Source organism: Argiope bruennichi, chromosome 4, assembly GCF_947563725.1.
Source record: "Argiope bruennichi chromosome 4, qqArgBrue1.1, whole genome shotgun sequence".
NCBI lineage: Eukaryota > Metazoa > Arthropoda > Arachnida > Araneae > Araneidae > Argiope > Argiope bruennichi.
Genome location: NC_079154.1, coordinates 50,450,654 through 50,468,542, shown reverse-complemented (window position 1 = coordinate 50,468,542; position 17,889 = coordinate 50,450,654). Strand labels below are relative to the sequence as shown.

The 17,889-nt window shown below is 28.6% G+C and overlaps 1 protein-coding gene across 1 annotated transcript in view; it reads right to left on the bottom strand.

Annotated features, from left to right (window-relative positions):
• Positions 1-13,479: 13,479 nt before the first annotated feature.
• LOC129965749 (actin-binding LIM protein 3-like) overlaps positions 13,480-17,889 on the bottom strand; it is a 107,103-nt gene continuing 102,693 nt past the window's right edge. Inside the window, exons 18-22 of the mRNA XM_056079901.1 lie at positions 17,107-17,176; positions 16,952-16,986; positions 16,736-16,870; positions 15,729-15,800; positions 13,480-14,872 (exon numbers count right to left, since the gene is read on the bottom strand). Coding sequence (XP_055935876.1) covers positions 14,759-14,872; positions 15,729-15,800; positions 16,736-16,870; positions 16,952-16,986; positions 17,107-17,176 — 426 coding nt within the window. The 3' untranslated portion in view covers positions 13,480-14,758. The remainder of the gene's footprint in view (positions 14,873-15,728; positions 15,801-16,735; positions 16,871-16,951; positions 16,987-17,106; positions 17,177-17,889) is intronic.

The window sequence follows — 17,889 nt, the reverse complement described above, 5'->3', positions numbered from 1 at the left end:
GGTCAACCACAACAACAAAAAAATGGAATACTTTCTGCAAATTTTTTTTTTATTTATTATCACATCTTTACAAATTTGGTATCAATAGAAAATGTCTCGAGGAGGTAGGTTTTTTTAGACAGACAAAATAATTAATTTAGGTAAATAACATGGCTAATTAACTACTATCTTCTCAAAATTTTTCCATTACGGCTATCAAACTTTTTTTTTATTGAAATCAACCTCTAAATAAAATTTTATGGAATTCTGATTGCAATATTGTTTTAAAAAAGCATAAACGATGATCCAGTGATAAACGAATCTCATGTACTTTTGTTGATACCTAATATATATTTTTCAAAAAAATTTTCACTCACCTCAAAATTTTATTATATTTCATAAAATTACTAAATAAATACATAAGAAATCACAAATTTTATTTTTTTAATGAATTTTTAAATATGAATCTGGGAAAAAATGATTTGTAGCATAGTAAAATTTTTGCATAGGAGAAAAGTTGCCGTCTAAAATGCCAGAATTCTGAAAATTGTGAGGATGCACCAAATAATTTCGAAATATTCATAATTTTTTTAAATTTCCACAGTGGATTTCAATGTATCGTATGTTAAATTTATTTGTATTTATAGAATCTATTTTTTATGAAGTACAAACTTTAACGTCCATTATAATATCGCAGTAAGTCGCAGTTAGAGATGCATAATCCACGATTTTTTGAATAACAAATAATTTTTCTATTGTTATTTTTAAATATTTGTTCCAAATATCTGTCATTTCAATCATATTATTAATTAGTATTAAATATAATTTTTAATTGTAATTAATATTTAACTTACTAATTTAAGTAAAACTATTTATTCAATTTCTTTATTGGAGAAAACCATTTTCTACACAATTTGAATTAATTATATGTCATTTCTTTAAAATACTTTTGTTCTATATTCTACCAATAGATGGCGCCAGCAGTAAACAGAATATATGCAATCAAAGTCAAGTCACAAGCAATTAAAAATGATCTTTATGGAATAGTGCATCGTCATATGCGGATATTGGAAAGTGAAGGTCACTCCCATGAAGTGGAGCAGTGACTTCACACTTTCCAGTGAAGTCTCACGCTTTCCAGTGAAGTCACCGCTCCGATAAAGTTCAGTGATATGCAATTCAACGATAACTCCAAGAATAACCGGTTCGTTCACTTTTCAACCTATTCACAGATTTCTCCTTTTCTGACCCTCAGGACACAAGAGAAGAAAGTTTTGTGTTTCTGAGATTTTTTTTTCACTCTCTGGTGGGTTGGGGATCAGCCGATACCCCTTCTTTTCTTTCAGAGATGTCGGCTCAGCCCGCTTAAGATTTGATAGCATAATGTCAATATGGGGAGTTGTTCATTTGCGGTTTTAGATTGAAGGGAATCCGCGACTCTTTTTATTCCTTTTCCACTTACAACATATTTGAATATTGCCGACTTTAAGATTTTACATTAATATCGTACATAAAATTGAAATCGCTGACTTCTTCGATGTCTCTTTAATACATTCACCTAAGAATGATAGATCGTGTATAAATTTTTAAACATTATGTATAAAATATTTTTTTTTCAATAGATTTTTCAGTATTTCAAGATAAAAATATCAATACAGATGTAACATGAAATTAATTTTACTTGAATTTATAATTGCAGTTTTTGATAATTCTCTCTTATTTTTGCTATTTTTGATAACGAAGCATTGTTAGTGTTTATCATGAGGTTTCATGATACATTAACTTGATAATGATGAATTTTATATTAATAAAGTGAAAAGAAAATTTCTTTTTTTTAAAAGTTGATTATTTTCTACGTATTATACAACAAAGAGGTTTTATTTTCTTTTTTGTTAAATATATTTTGAAAAAAATGTTATCCTGTAAATATTTCTCATATAAAATTCATACTTTTATGGATGTGATTTCATAGATCTTTGGAAATGAAACTATTCACTTCTTCTATACAATTAAAAAGAATCATTAGATGAATGGATTATTCTAAGCATAACTAATTTTATATTCCTTTTATGGATTTTTTTTATTCTTTAAAAAGTATTTTGAAAAAAATATAAACTTTTTTCCTCTAAAATGTCTGTTTTAAATCTAATTTTTAAGTATGGGTGACGTAATATATTTATGCATTGCTATAAAGTACGGTTCTTTTAAAATTGAATTTCTCTATTTCCTACATCGTTTACTACTTTTAAGTGTCACAAATTGAGCAAAGATTTTACTTTCCCTTACTGCAGATTTTCCGCCCATTAGGAATGCTAATTAATTCCCAGTCACCCGAAAGCAATTGCCTAACGCATCAAATTTTCGCCTTGTGAGAAGAAAAGGTCCTTTTTTTTTTTTTTTTTTCCGATTTCTGAGAAAAATTAATAGTGCCTTTTAGTTTCAAAACGTAGCAAATCTGAGTGGGAATTAGTAATCGCATTTCATATAACACTGCATAAAACTTACGTAAAAAAATATTCATAATGTTTGCTTTGATAAAGTTTTAGTTGTTAATAATTGAATGTGTCCAATCTCATGACTTTTTAAAAAAAATGTTTAAATTTATTAAAGCATTTTTATTACATTGAATTGTAAAATTATTTCTCGAAATTAGGAAGAAAGATTTAATTCTTGAAACAAAAAAAAAAATATGTATATATTTGTATAATTTTTATATGGGGTAGATTTATTTCTTGTTCTGCTGTTAAAATATTTGTATTGTAGCACCTCTTTTTCCCCTTGAGCAGAGAAACCCCCTTGTGGCGTTTTACAGAAGACAAGCAGTTGGATGGCAGACCTGCATCCTGAGGTCGACTTTTTCCCTATGCGCAACCCTTACGCTAACGCCGAATGCTTTCGGCTGGAAACCGTGGAATCCCTCCACCATACTGTTCTTTAACCTAATTTTCTATGAATGTCTGTAATAATAAGTGTTTGTAAATTTTGTAGTGTAGCTGTGTTTGTGAAGATTAAAAATAGTGTATGTAAAACCGGGTAGTTCATCAGAAACCTACAACACACCCACTATAGTATTTGTTTTGTTTTGTTTTTGTGTTTGTGTGTGTGTGAATTTTTAAGAATAAGTAGAAATGATTTGATTTCATAGTATCGAAAAGATAATATTGTTAGAATATTTTATAACCACTAATGAATTAAAGTCTTAATTATTTAATCTGCTATTTTATTATACCACATTTCTTCATATGTTATATATATACTATGTTTCATATACTACTTCATATACTATGTTTGCTTCTCGTAACCTCTAGAATAATAAGATTTTTACTATATAAAAATTTTTCATTTTTTTTATTGATAGCCTTATTCTACTACACTATTCTGGTTTACCATAGGAGGACTTAGGGTTTGAACTTTTTTCACAATTTTTCTAGGGGTTAAATCTTCTGCTGCATTGTCAATAATTTGAATGTATATATTCTTTTGTGTTCATAAAAATAAAGAAGAGACTAATTTGATTTTACAATAAAATAATAACTAAGTAAGAATCTTATACGATGTACAACTGCATTAAAATTCCAATTGTAACAAATGGTATACAATAAATAACAAATTTAATCATTATTATCACTACTTGGAATGAAGTTTTCAAGCATACAAAAAAATCCTTAGTGTCCATCCAAATGTCATTTAAACACATTTTTTCAGAATGTTTTATTAACTTGTTATTTTTGCATAAAATCGTATAGTCTCCAGTGACTTTGCATTTTTTAATTTTTTTTTTAATTTTTTTTTTTTACATTAGGTTAACTAAATTATATTTTGAGGAAATTTTGAATTGAAATCTACAATAATCACAATCAAGATTAGTGAATCAAATATATTCGCCAGCGTTTTCAAAAGAGATTGTTAAAAAAATGATAAATTTAAAATTTAGTGAACAATAAAATAAAATTATTCTAATTTCAATTTTTAAAAATTTAAAACTAAAGATTTTAAAGATGAAAGAAGTCGTACACAAAATAAAACTGCAAATATCAAAAAGAGTGGTGTAGAAAAAACATATTCAAGTCTCCACATGTGTTTAGTAAATGGTTATTTAAAAGAAAAATATTAATCCTCTTTTTCAGATAGAGTTTTTCTCAGAATAAATATTTTTCTGTGGAGATTTGAGTGCGAAAGAAAACTTGTTTTCGTACAATGAAACAAGCCGCGTATAGCTTCCAACGATAGTCTTTATCAGGCGATAGGATAGGGAGTAGGGATGACGAATATTTTACGAGCGGTTATTATGTAACCAATATCATAGTCACAAATACCAGTGATCAATACTTTTCAAAGAGGGATGTGATTCTAATCCTTGATACGATCTTACTGGTGATATTTCGATTACAGGTTTTGAATCACGATAGAAAGTAACAATCGAGACGATCTACCCAATGGAAGCTCTCGAACAAAACAGAAACGGAGAAATCCGTGAATGGGTTAAAAAGTGAACGGACCGGTTATTCTTGGAATTATCGTATCATTGAATTGCATACCACTGAAATTTATAGGAGAGCTGAGACTTCACTGGAAAGTATGAAGTCGCCGCTCCACTTCATGAGAGTGACCTTGACTTTCCGATATTCGCATTTTATGATGCACTATTCCATACAAATCATTTTTAATTGCTTGTGACATGACTTTGCATATATTCTGTTTACTCCTGTCGCCATCTATTGGTAGAATATAGAACTAAAGTAAACATTTTAAAGAAATAACATATATATTTAATTCAAATTTTTCAGAAAATGGTTTACTCCAATAAAGAAATTAAATAAATAGTTTTGAAAAAAAAATCAAATTTAAGCGGTAAACTGAAATAGATCAATTAATTCAATCATACATTACATAAATTAGAAAGATAAATATTAATTACAATGAATAAATTTTATATTTAATACTAATTAAAATTTTTTAATTACTAATAAGATTGAAATAACAGATATTTGGAACAGATATTTAAAAATAACAATAGCAAAATTTGTTATTCAAAAAAATTGTGGGTTATGCATATCTAATAGGAAGATAGAAATAGGAAGTTCTCTGCTTGTGAGCAATAGGTTCCGCCACAACAGTTTGTGGGAGATTTGTTGCTGGAAATTGCATCTGTGGGTAAGGGACTTTCCCTATGCATGATTGAACTCTTATTCGTGAGCTTCCATTGGACAGATCATTACTTTCTATCTTGATCCAAGACCACTAATCGAAATATCACCAGTAAGATCGTATCAAGGATTTGAATCACACCCCTCTTTGAAAAGTATTGATCACTGGTATTTGTGACTTTTTGATATTGGTTCGTAATAACCGCTCGTAAAATATTCTTCACCCCTACGTAGTTTGTTTAGTATTAAATTTATTTTTTGATTTGATGATTTTAATTTAACATAAATTCTGTATTCTTTAAAAAATATGAATATTTTTTTCCAATCAGAAGATATAAAATTAGATTGTGGGACAGACTGACTGTTGGAATGTTTAATTCATTTTTACTTTAGTGGTAGTTATCATTTGCAAGTAAACGAAATAGAAATCGAAGTAAATCCATACTATTTCTTTCCATTCAGTAAATTAATTAACGCTAAAATAAGGAAATTAATTTTTTACCTAAAAACCTACAAATTGCTTTATCATTATTTATATACTAAATGGCTAAACGTTGAGAACTCATTCATAAATTTCTCTTTTTAGGTGGAGAATATTTTAAAATTATCCATGAAATTATTTCCTTAGAGATAGAAATAGAGATAGATCTTTAGAAATAATCTCCTTTTAGTAACTGCATTTATGAAAAAACATTGTTTTCGAACTTCTAGTTCGAGATATTGTAACATGATAATGTGCGAGTTTGGCTGAATTCATTTCTACTTATTTGACTTGATTACATCAGTAGTTGCATAGCAGAAAGGATGTCCATCACTTTGTATTCTTACAATAATAAACTTCTATCAGATTAACAATTGTTTCCGCCTGGAAATAAAAGTTCACCCTTTTAATAAACACCAGTAATTTCATTGGCTGTAAACATATTTACGGTATTATCATCTCACTAATCAGCGACTTTTTAAGAGAAAAAATGGGTTAAGCAACATATTTCATTCGCCATAAAAATTAAGATGTACAGGGTGTTTTTTTATAAACTGACTGTACTGTACTGAGTTAAAATTTTAAAATCAAAAGCGTCACATACCGATAGGGGGACCCCTGCATCTCAAACTATTAGCCGCAAAGCCACCAAATTTTACACGGGGACTATTGACGACATAGGAAAAAGGAATCCGCGAAAAAAAATAGTTCCAAAAGTTGCCGATAGGGGGAATGTGACGCTTTTGATTAAAATTTTAAATTTAACTGCACGATAAAATTTTAAAGAAACTACAGTAAACAGATAAATGAATAACAAAGAATTAATTTTTTTCACAAAAATAACTTTCTGTAAATGGTTACAAATTTAAAAAAAAAAAAAAAAAAAGAGAAGATTCTATTCAACTTCCTTTTTATTTTTTGTTCTTTTGTTTTTATTCAATAGAATCACTTTCCCGAGGAAGACATCGGCTAATTTCAATATGACCTCCATTTTCTTGAACTAAGCATTGCATTCTGTACACCTTACTCTCTACAGCTGAATGCAACATTTCAGGAGGCATATTCATAACAGTACGTGTTATGTTTTCCTTTAACACTGACAAGTTCGAGACTCTACCAAGATAAACCTTCGATTTCAAATAACCCCACATGAAAAAGTCACATAGGGTTAGATCCAGGGAGCGAGGTGGCCATGCAGCACGAAAACAGCGATTAATGACTCTTTCTTCTGTGAAGTGATGGCGCCACAGTTGCTGTACGGGCGTACCAATATGTGGTGGTGCTTCATCTTTTTTTCTCAGACATTAATGCTTAGATAATTTTATCTAAGGTCTGTGGTCCTGCTTGGGTGATAGTCTCAATAAAGTATGGTCCGATGATAAAATCTGCTCTAAAACCACACCAAGTGGAGTGGGATTTCTTGAAATGCATGGGGTTGTTCAGATACTCAAATTCTAGAATTCTGAGTGTTAACAGCCCCATTCAAATAAAAATGGGCCTCATCACTCCAGAGAATTGTTCAAGACCAAGCCACATCGACCTAAATCCTGGCAAGAAATGTCAAAGCATACGTTAATCGAAGATCATAATCTGTAGGTTTTAATTCATGCAAAAGGCTAATTTTATTTGGATAAAATTGAAAAAAATTTCTTAAAACTTTCAATACTATTGAAGCAATAACACCACGTGTGCTGCTATTTCTAGCAGTGCTCGTCTGATTTCTTTCAACGATTGCAGTCGCACCATCTGTGATCGTATCCCCCGATACTGGTTTCCATCCTCTACCAGGCCGAGTTGTGAGAGAACCTGTTTTTTCAAATTTTTTAATCATTGCTTTCATTGCATTAATTGATAAAGGTCCTTTACGTAAATTGTTTCGACTTCTAAATTCGCGAAGAGCGGCCGCTGCATTGAATTGATTAAGATAAAAGAGCTCCACAAGTAATGCACGCTGTGCTAAAGTGAGACGCATTTTACAAATCAACTGATACTTGAAATGATTTTCAATGTCCCGCCTTTTTATATATAACTCAAAATACTGGTGCTAGTGTCGCCTACGTAATCGGGAGTTTGCCTTTTGCAATTTTTCCCTTTGTTTTATGCAAAATTTTAGATGTCTTAAAGTGTAAAGCGCCATATTTTCCCTATCGGCAATTTTCGAAACTAAATTTTTTTCGCGGATTCCTTTTTCCCATTTCGTCAATAGTACCCTTACAAAATTTGGTGGCTTTGCGGCTGATAGTTCAAGCTACAGAGATCTCTGAGTACCGTCAGTTAAAAAAAACACCCTGTATATTAATTTCTAAGAGCGGGATCAACTAAAAAAAGACTAAATGATGAATTTATTTTAATAGTAATGGAAAATATTCAATATTTAAATAAAAAGAAAAAATATTTATATTTTGAAAAATAGTACTCATATTAAGAATAAATCGGAGTCGTGTCGTTTGTTCCTCCGAAATTCCTGCGATAAAAATGAAAAAAAAAAAAACACGTTTTATTTTGTCATTAAATGGAAAAGAGTTTCTTAATATACGGTTCCTGGTGAGTTGGCTCTTCTTGGACGGAGTTTCCAGCAAACAAAATTAAGTATATCTCAAGAACTGCTACAAATTTCAGAACGAAATTTGATACATATACATAAAAAAATCCCCTGTTAAATCGAATTATATATATAAAAAAAAACCTCGATTTTCATAATTGAAAAATCTTGACATAGTAGTTAATTAACTCAGTTGTTAAGCTTCTCTGTCTCAACAAACTTGTTCCTTAGCCATTCCCAATGACACAAATTTTCTGAAGATGCGATAGTAAATAACAAAATTACAGAGGTGTAATTTTGTTCCAAAAATCCAGCAGAATTTTGCAGTTTTTTTTCCCGCCATATTTGCATTGCATAAAAATAAATTTTGTACCGTTTCAAAATTTTCGATATCGTCTTTTTAATTATATTAATTTAATATCCATTCAATTTTTATGAAATTTGGCAGTTTTTAATTTTTTTGTTGCCTAGTTTTCAAAAATAAATTGTATTGTTGCTGTGAAATTCAAATCATTTATCCTTCATCGTTTAATCCATTATTTGATTGCGTGATTTTGTTCCATTCTCGAGAGCTAACGATTTCAGTTTCAGAACTGTGTAGTTTACAAGATGAATAAATTTAGAAAACAGATTAACAGCACATTTATATTTTTAATAGCGCTTTAATGTTATGGAATAGGATTCCATGTACACAATGAAGAAGATACACAACACACGAGACAGGAAAATGTATGCAATCGAATTTAATGTAAGTAATTAAATTAATCAGTTGCCAAAAGCGACTAATAATAAAGAATGTGTGTCGGGTTCTAAAGGCCAAATCGTTTGACCTAAAGATATCAAATTTGCACATATATACTTTAGAGAGTACAAATAAGCATCTTGGTGCAACGTTTTAAAATTTTTATTAAAAATTAAATGAAATTTTAATGTACTTTCAATGTAATTTTCGAAAATATTCCGAGCACAAAAAAAAATTGCTACGTAATTTTAAAACTTTCCATTTTAGAGATTATGGTTTAATCATTGCTGCTTTACTGACATAAAATCCAGCCATTTGCAAGCTGTCATTTCTTGTGTACCAATTTTATAACATGAATGTCAATAAGCAACATTTATGCCATTGCATTCTATTCTGTTTCCAAATGGGGGGAAAAAATCTAAAAGTTATGGAATGGATTAATTCGAATTTGGGATATATTTCGCGAGTCATTAAACAGTAAAAAAGTGGGTTGAAGAATTTCATGATGGGAACTTTAGTCCTGAGGACGATACAGTGCAAAAGAAAAAGAAGGGAGAGGGCTAAGAATTTCAAGTTTTATTGGATGCAAATCCATGTCAAACTAAAATAGCGCTTTCAGTCAAGAGTTGCTCGCAAAGCAATATCACATGCTGTGGGTAAGATACAGGAGGAAGGAAAAATGATTCTTCATAAACTGATGGCGCAAAACACAAACCAAAGAGTCGACATTTATATTAATTTGCTTTCTTGGATCAGAATGATTTTTTTTTTTTTGCAGAAAAAAAAAGGCAGGCGAAGAATGGATTTTTTCTGACAATTTTAAATGTTGAGAAGTATAGATTTATCCAGACCATCCATTAAAATTAGTAGCAAAAGAAAATTTCCATCGGAAGAAAGTGTTACCGTGTGTTTGGCGAGATCAGAAAGAACACTTCTATGAACTTCTGGAATCTGGTCATATTGTTACAGATCCAATTGGTCAAATTCTACAGGGAGAAAAAAGACAATTTAAGGGCCAAGGAAGACGTAAAATGGCATTATTGCATAGTAACGATTGTCCACGTACAGCAAAGCGAACCCAGGAGCTCATTTTCACCTTAAGCTTTAAAGTTAGGAGATGTATTTTCAAGACTTCGCTCCTTCCAATTACCACATGTTCAGATCGAAGTCATCGTATACGAAAAACTAGCGGTTCACGAAATTTAAAGATGCGTATGCTTCAAAACCGCCAACTTCCTATCATGAAGACATTCATCACCTATTCCATAAATGGCAAAAACACCCACAGTAATAGCGATAATTTCCACTATTAATCTTTGCACCTTTTCAATACAGTTGAATTTTACCAAAAGAAAGCCGCGTTTATACTTGTACACCTAATATACAAGACACGATTTTAGCGTCAGATAATTAGACGGAATCATAGAGATGAGGTTATATCTAAACGACTTAACTGAAACTAAACATTAACAATATTCATTGCAAATCAGCTGGTTGCCAAAAATGACTTATTGGGAATAAAAAGTTTTCAATAAATGAATTATCCATTGACAAATCTCTTTATACTTTGCGCTTTTTCTTTACTTTATAAGTAATGAAAGGACGTCTAGTTGTTAATTATGATATTCCCTATCAAATAATCTGTACTAACAATAAAGATGAAAGTGTGCATGTACACAAAAACAATAAAGATGCTCTATGGGATAGTCAGAACTAGAGCTACCAACTTGGCATAGATAGTTTGCCGTTTTTCTGCGATCTTTCACAAGTATCATTACATAAAATTGATATTTTTACAACATTTTAAAATTTAAAAATCTCTATTGATCTTTATAGTGATATCAAATCAGATGTCCAACAAAATTTTTGGCAATTTTTTTAAAAAAAAATATTTAATTTCTAACGACACATTCTAATAATAAAGTTGTAACCCCAAAATTCAAATTGTTTTCATAGTTCCATCAAATATTTAATCGCGTGATTTTCTTCCCTTGTAAGCTAAATATTTCTGTGGGGTTTAATGGTGCGAAAGCAGGCTTGGCTAAATTGCGTCAAACAAAGGGTAATATATAAAAATTCTAAAAAGTAAAAATACATTATGTATGGTGTTACGGAAAATATTGAATAAAGTAGTCAACATCTAAATACAAATATGTCGAAAGTGGGAGCAAAAGTTTAAACGATGCAAACAGTGTAGTCGGTAGTATTCGAACATATGCAGGAATCCTGTCGTAAACTAAAGATTATGTTGAAATTAAATCTGTAGTTTGCATGAGAAAAAACAAAGTGTATTTAAATAGTGAAAGTTAGAAAATATATTGAAAGTTAATATTTTAAAATCTCTATGGTGTCATGGGACTTAATTCTATCATTTTGGATCATATACACAATGAACAAAAGAGATAAAGAAATTAAAATAACACAACTGTCACAATTTGATGTTTAAAATTATTTTCTTGCATTTATAAACTATGCATAGCAAATATAATTGAAAATAGATACAACTAAAGGTTTTATGGTGAATCAGCTGGTCGCTAAAAGTAACTAGTATGGTAATTGTCACAGGCAACTAGTAATATGGAACAGCAAAAGTACCAACTATGTAAAATTCCTTATACAAAACCTTTCTAATATTAAGCATTTTTTTTTCTTATTGGCGAGAAGAAATTAATGACCACCCACAAGTAATTATTTAGCAATATTATATATATATATATAATGTAATGATATTTTAAACTCTTAATTTAATCCAAATTAATTTCCAAAACTTTATCTTAATTTAGCCCATAGTAACTTCAATCTAAAATATTCCCTTATTTCGTGATCCAATTCCACTTTCGATTTGATTAATCCCTTTGTCAAAATAATGCGCCATCAGTACTACGTATCAAATGAAAATGATACTTTTGCCCTTATCAGAGGTCAAAATATGTATTTCATCTGCACGTGGTCGGAAATCCTATGTTATATAAGACTAGTGATCATTTGTTTCGTCCCTTTTTGCTTCTTTCTTACTTCTGCTTTTGTGACGCACTGCGTCTGCTTGTAAATAAATTGCTTTCCCGAGATGGATATTAAAGAGAATTAAAAATACAATGTCTCGTCTATATCTTCAAACCAGCACTTCAGCTATAAACAAACTAATGTTATATATTATTTAGCCAACAGGATTCGAATAACTTTAAATATATATATACTATTAATATATATAATGCGATATTTTAATCACTAAAGATCCAAAAATTAATCTTTCGATAATCCTGCACATCAGTTAAGTAATATAAAGTGTACATTAATATTTCTGATAGCCCATGAGAAAGGTTTCTAAATATCTTACAATTATTATTACTCAAGCTTTTGATTACAAAAAAAAAAAAAAAAAAAATCCCTGAAAGATCAATTCAGTAGATTACAATCAATGATAACTCCAGTTAAGAACACATAATTGCTTTTTTTTTTTTTTTTTAAATTTCTTCTCTAAACTTAAAAGCAAGGGGGGGGGGGAAAGCAATTAAATTTATAAAACAAAAATAATCACAATTGGCAGCTTTGAGGTGCCTATAAACAAGTCACCTTTGGTAGTAATATGACACATAAGACACAGGTGAGAGTTTTGACTTGTGTAGATAATTTGGCTGTGATGTACAATTAAAACGAACAATATTAGATTTACCATTTTAATATATTTGTATTTTTATCAGTGGCATTCATTTAAATGAAGCAGTGTTTTAGTAAGTAATCTGTTTTCTCATAAATTGTCTCATGTGTACACTTAAAAAAAAAAAAAAAAAAACTCTTAGAAGCACAGTTGTGCTTTCTTAGTCTCTATGAACAAGAGATGGCACAATCTTGAGAATCCTTTCTATATTAGCATTTTTTGCCTTCCAACCAATTGTCAATGCAAAGTAAAAAATAATAATAAAAAGTGTTTAAAATAAGTGAGTAAATTGTGCTTTATCATGATAACTTGTTACCTCACTATTGGTCCAGCAAGCTCAAATTCAATATATTCTCTTCTAATTAATATGGATTACATCACTTTAAAGCATGGGCATGGTACATGAGCATGCAAGAGAAAAATTAGGAAATGAAATTTTTTGCATTTATTTAGCCTTGATTAGTAGTGTTGATTATTTTTAAACATATTTTAAGTAGTAACCGAGTTGTGTTTTTTAAGGCAGTTTAGTAATTCATCTTATTTCTGCATTCTATTTTTTTCAAATCTTTAGATACGTTATTATATATTTATAAAGCTTGCATAAATATTATGCTTATTTAAAGTATTAACCCATTTGAGAAAGTGCATTTCAATCGGGTTAAAGTTTGATTACTTCAGAAAGCTTTAAACCATTGCACATTACTGAATTTTATTATTCTTTTGATGACAAAATTTATTAAATACAGCATCTAACAGAAGTTTACTTATTATCATTTTTACATAATAATCAAATGTAAAAATTTAATACAAAAATCTAAAAATAAAGACAAAATAAAATTTTTGAAATAATAACAATTTAAATTTTATGATTAAAGTAGTGTTTGATCAATACTCAGATAAAATAAAAGCAAATAAATGAAGCACAAAAAATTTCGTTCATAATATGCATTTAATTATTTAAATACAGTCGTAAGAATATAATTTTCTTTTTAAATACTTGAACATATTACAAAAACACTACATAAACTCTGTACAGATAAAAGAAATAGTAAATTGATAACAGAAAAATTTAAAGACCGGGATACACAGAAAGTAAAAGTGCTGCTTAAAAACTGTTTTAAATCATATGATATCTTAAAAGTAGCAATACAAATACATTTCTTAAAGCTCATACTGATTTTTCTTAAAGAACTTCACAAATACTAGCAGAGGAAAAGACTTAAATATTATGAAACTGACAGCAGATTTTTAGAAGACTATCTATCAGGACTTTTTCTCGTTAACTGAAGAAAAAGGACATTTAAATAAATTGAATTTTATTCTGACAGAGAGAATACAGAAAGTAACACACAAACACATAAACAGAAGTGATAAAAGCTTTGGACGGAGTACAACACAACTAAAAGCAAAAGGCAAGGCATATATTGGGAAGATTCTCAAAATCTACAATCAACTCAACCCTTTACATTTCTTAGTACTGTTGCTCCATTAAAAAAAGAATAAAACCAACAAAATAAAATTTTGAGAAAGTCCCTTGAACAATAAATATCCTTAGAGGAATATAGCAGCAGCATTATAATCATATCTAATATTTTTCTTGCAAAGTATAATGATTCAATTTGAATCTAGTCGATTTTTTTTTTACATGGTCAAACAATAAAATTCCATTCCATTCAAAAACAAGTTGGCCTAAAAAATGGATGACACTAACAAAACTTCTGGTAGCAAATGCAATGAACAAAATGGGAATTTAATATGAAATAGCTATAAACTATCATGAGATAAACTTTATAATGCACAGCACAGAAAAGCACAACACGCTCTATGTATATACAATAAAATTACAATACAACTAAATCAGCTTTTCTAAAACCTGACGATCTCACAAAGCATGCATACAATTTAAGTCCTGTTGTGAGGAACAACTGGTGATCACGTAAAGAACCCTCCCTGCCTTCACTTCCTCATTTGGTCACAATTTCACCTATACTGCTATTGGAACACTAACAAAGCAAACATATACTAAAGATGAATTTTTTAAAAATATATATAGCCATTTCTTTTCATATAGGATAGTAAAAGTTCTGCGATGAAAAAATTAGATAAGTATAATATGTTAAAGCAGAGGACAACCTCCATTTGAAATCCTAAATGTACAACTTCATTTTGTTTTCTTCCCAGAATTCCTAAATTTAAAAAAAAAGTTGCCCTAAAATAGCTTAGCTCTTTTCTTAAGGTCATTCCGTCTCCATTCTGGTAAGCGATAGAATTCTAGGCGAGACACGTGAAAAATTGCTTGAAATTCTTCATTGGATAGATGGCGCTAGAAAAAAATATAATATAGAAGAAAATTTATATACAACACAATACAAAATTTTTTAAGGGAACTTTTAAATAATGAATACAAATAGTTATGGTTATTAATCTATTAATCAATAAAAATTTTAGAAGATAAGAAGATCAATAAGAATCATTCAAATAGTTATTGGTTCTTATATAAACATAACAATTTCATATTTTGATTTTTTTTTCAAGGCAGAAATAGCAGATAACATTTGTAATATCAAAACCTGTTTTTAAAATGGTCATATGCACAATTTCGATTAATGAACTTCTATCCCAAATGAAAAGTAATTCTAAAGAACAATATTTTTTAAATACAATTTTGGATCTATATACATATTAAAATTAAAATATTATTAGTAACATTTACAAATATTAATTCTGGAATTCATTCCTTAAAAACACTTCTGTTTTCCATCAAGCAAATAATGAAATATTTCAACAATCTTATATAAGTTAAATAAAAGAAGAACAAATTTCAAATTTTGCACTCTGATTAATACAATATATTTTTTAAAAAGCTAATATGAAATTCAGAACAGGAGAAAACAGCCACCCCCACTAAATTTCATTAATAAAAATCCTTTTTATCAATAAAGTATCAAAAACGTTGTGTGTATATAAAGTATAAATACAATTATCATAACTGAAACATTTTTTAAAAGGAGAATAAAGATAGTTTTAATCTTTATAATAAATAAGGTATATAAAAATTACTTTTCCTTAAAAAATTATTTTCTAGTTATAAATTTAAATATATGATTCAAGTTTGTCACTGAACCAAAAGAAATTTTAATTAATGTAAATTTTTTTACTTAGGTAAAATATCCACTTACTTCTAAATGACATCGATCTATGTCTGGTGGTAAGCGATAATTACCAGTTACTAGCAAATGATAAGGATAAAGCTGGAAACAAAAAGATATACCAAAATATGATTTAAAATGAAAAATTTATAATAAGAAAAACAATTCATTAAAATTTGTGAAATCCAATAAATTACCGAACATCTTTGATTTCAGAATTTAAAAACATTTTCTGATAAAACATGCATTGCTCTATTGAATAAATGCAATATACATGCAGTGAATAAAGAAAATATAATCAGATTTTACTTACACACAGAAAATATCAATCTCGGTTATTTATTGGAAAATTTCAAATACAGTGCAAATTATGCACTGTATTAAGTTAATTAGGTATGTATGTATTAAGGTATTAGGTATTATGTATTAAGTTAATTAGGTATGTATGTATTAAGGTATTAGGTATTATGTATTAAGTTAATTAGGTATGTATGTATTAAGGTGTTAGGTATTATGTATTAAGTTAATTAGGCCTGAATATGAATCTAATGCAAGTATTAAATATATTTAAATAAATTTAATTTCAACATCAATATGCAACATTTTGCAAATTGCATTTACACATTTCAAAAAATATATTTTAGTTTTCTAGAGCTTATTTACACACTAAAAATTACATAATTCTCCAACAATACAGCAGCTCACTCTATTCTGCATACTGCTAACTTCAGTTACCAATGACTAATCTAAAAGATTAATGAGATTGTATTTTTTAAAAAGGAAAATGAATTAATTCTACGAAGTTTAGATTTGCAAATAGAACAACTGCTTCAAAAATGTAAAAATAAATATTGTTCTATTTCTTGCAATACTAGATGGGCAAGATTCAGAGTAAATAAGGAAATTCTATATATACACACACACTTCATACTGTATATACTTCATTTCTCATATTAAAGTAGTTAAACTAAAAAACATCTAAGAAATGAAATACAAAAACATCCAAGAGATGAATATTGTAAAAGAAACGTGAATACCTTAGGAGGCTCCGTAGACATGTGAAGATTGACATTTGGCATAGAGCGTCTCAAGTGAGGACTGTAGGAGGCATGGCGGAAGGTGAACCCTTCAGAATAAGGAGTTGATCGGAAAGTAGTACTTGCACTATTATTCTGTAAAAAAATTAATAATTTTATTCAAATTTCATATAATATGATAAACTTAATGTTAATTGAAATAAAATTTTAACTTACCACAGCTATTTTTCCTTGTTCAGGAGTGGGAGACACTATAAAATTCACAATTGTTAATTTTTTTTATAGAATAAAACAAATGTTATAACGTTTATAAAACAAATGTTAATACGAATACAAAATTTTTAATACATAAATAAAAGAAAGTGACTTACAATCCGATTTTCCACTACCAAATTCAGAGCTCTGCGTAGGATTAATTTTCACAAAAGCTAAATCACTTGTCTATAGAAAAGAAAAATTATAATTTACCAAGCACATATTTACTGCATAATCAATGAAAATATTTCATTTCTGTGTTCCTTTATAAAAAAAGAATATTATACATTCACTTATCCAAATAAGCCAACAACTCTTTTCTTTATTTTTTTTATCTCATTAAAAAATAATATTTTATGATTGGGAATTACCTATCTCTCAAATAAAACATTTCTTTAATGGCTATTCTGAGTTTCAAAACAATTTAAAGCATTTAGTTATTTGTCATACAATAAAATTATTATATTTTTGTAAAAAAATCTATGATCACTAAAATGGAAATGACAAATTTTGTAATATGTATCTAAATTGCTTAAGAGAATCTCAAAATAGTGGAGTAGTTTTGAAAAATAAAGATAGTACCAATTTAAATTTTGAAGTTAAAGTTATGTATGCAGTTGTCTGAGAGGATGTAAAGAATTAATAAAAATCAAAGAAATATTTGAATCTGTACAAGCATTGAAGTATTTTACAAGCATTGAAGATGGACTAATATTAAGAAAATTATAAATTTGAAGATAGTAGGTTAATACAAAACAAAGATAAATTAAATGTCAAAGCTTCAATATGCAATGGCATTCAACCAACAATGAGCTTTTTGTTATCTTAAAGTAGTTTACTGAGATTAGATGCATATGTGTTTTTGGATGTCAGGATATAATACAAAATACATTTATTTA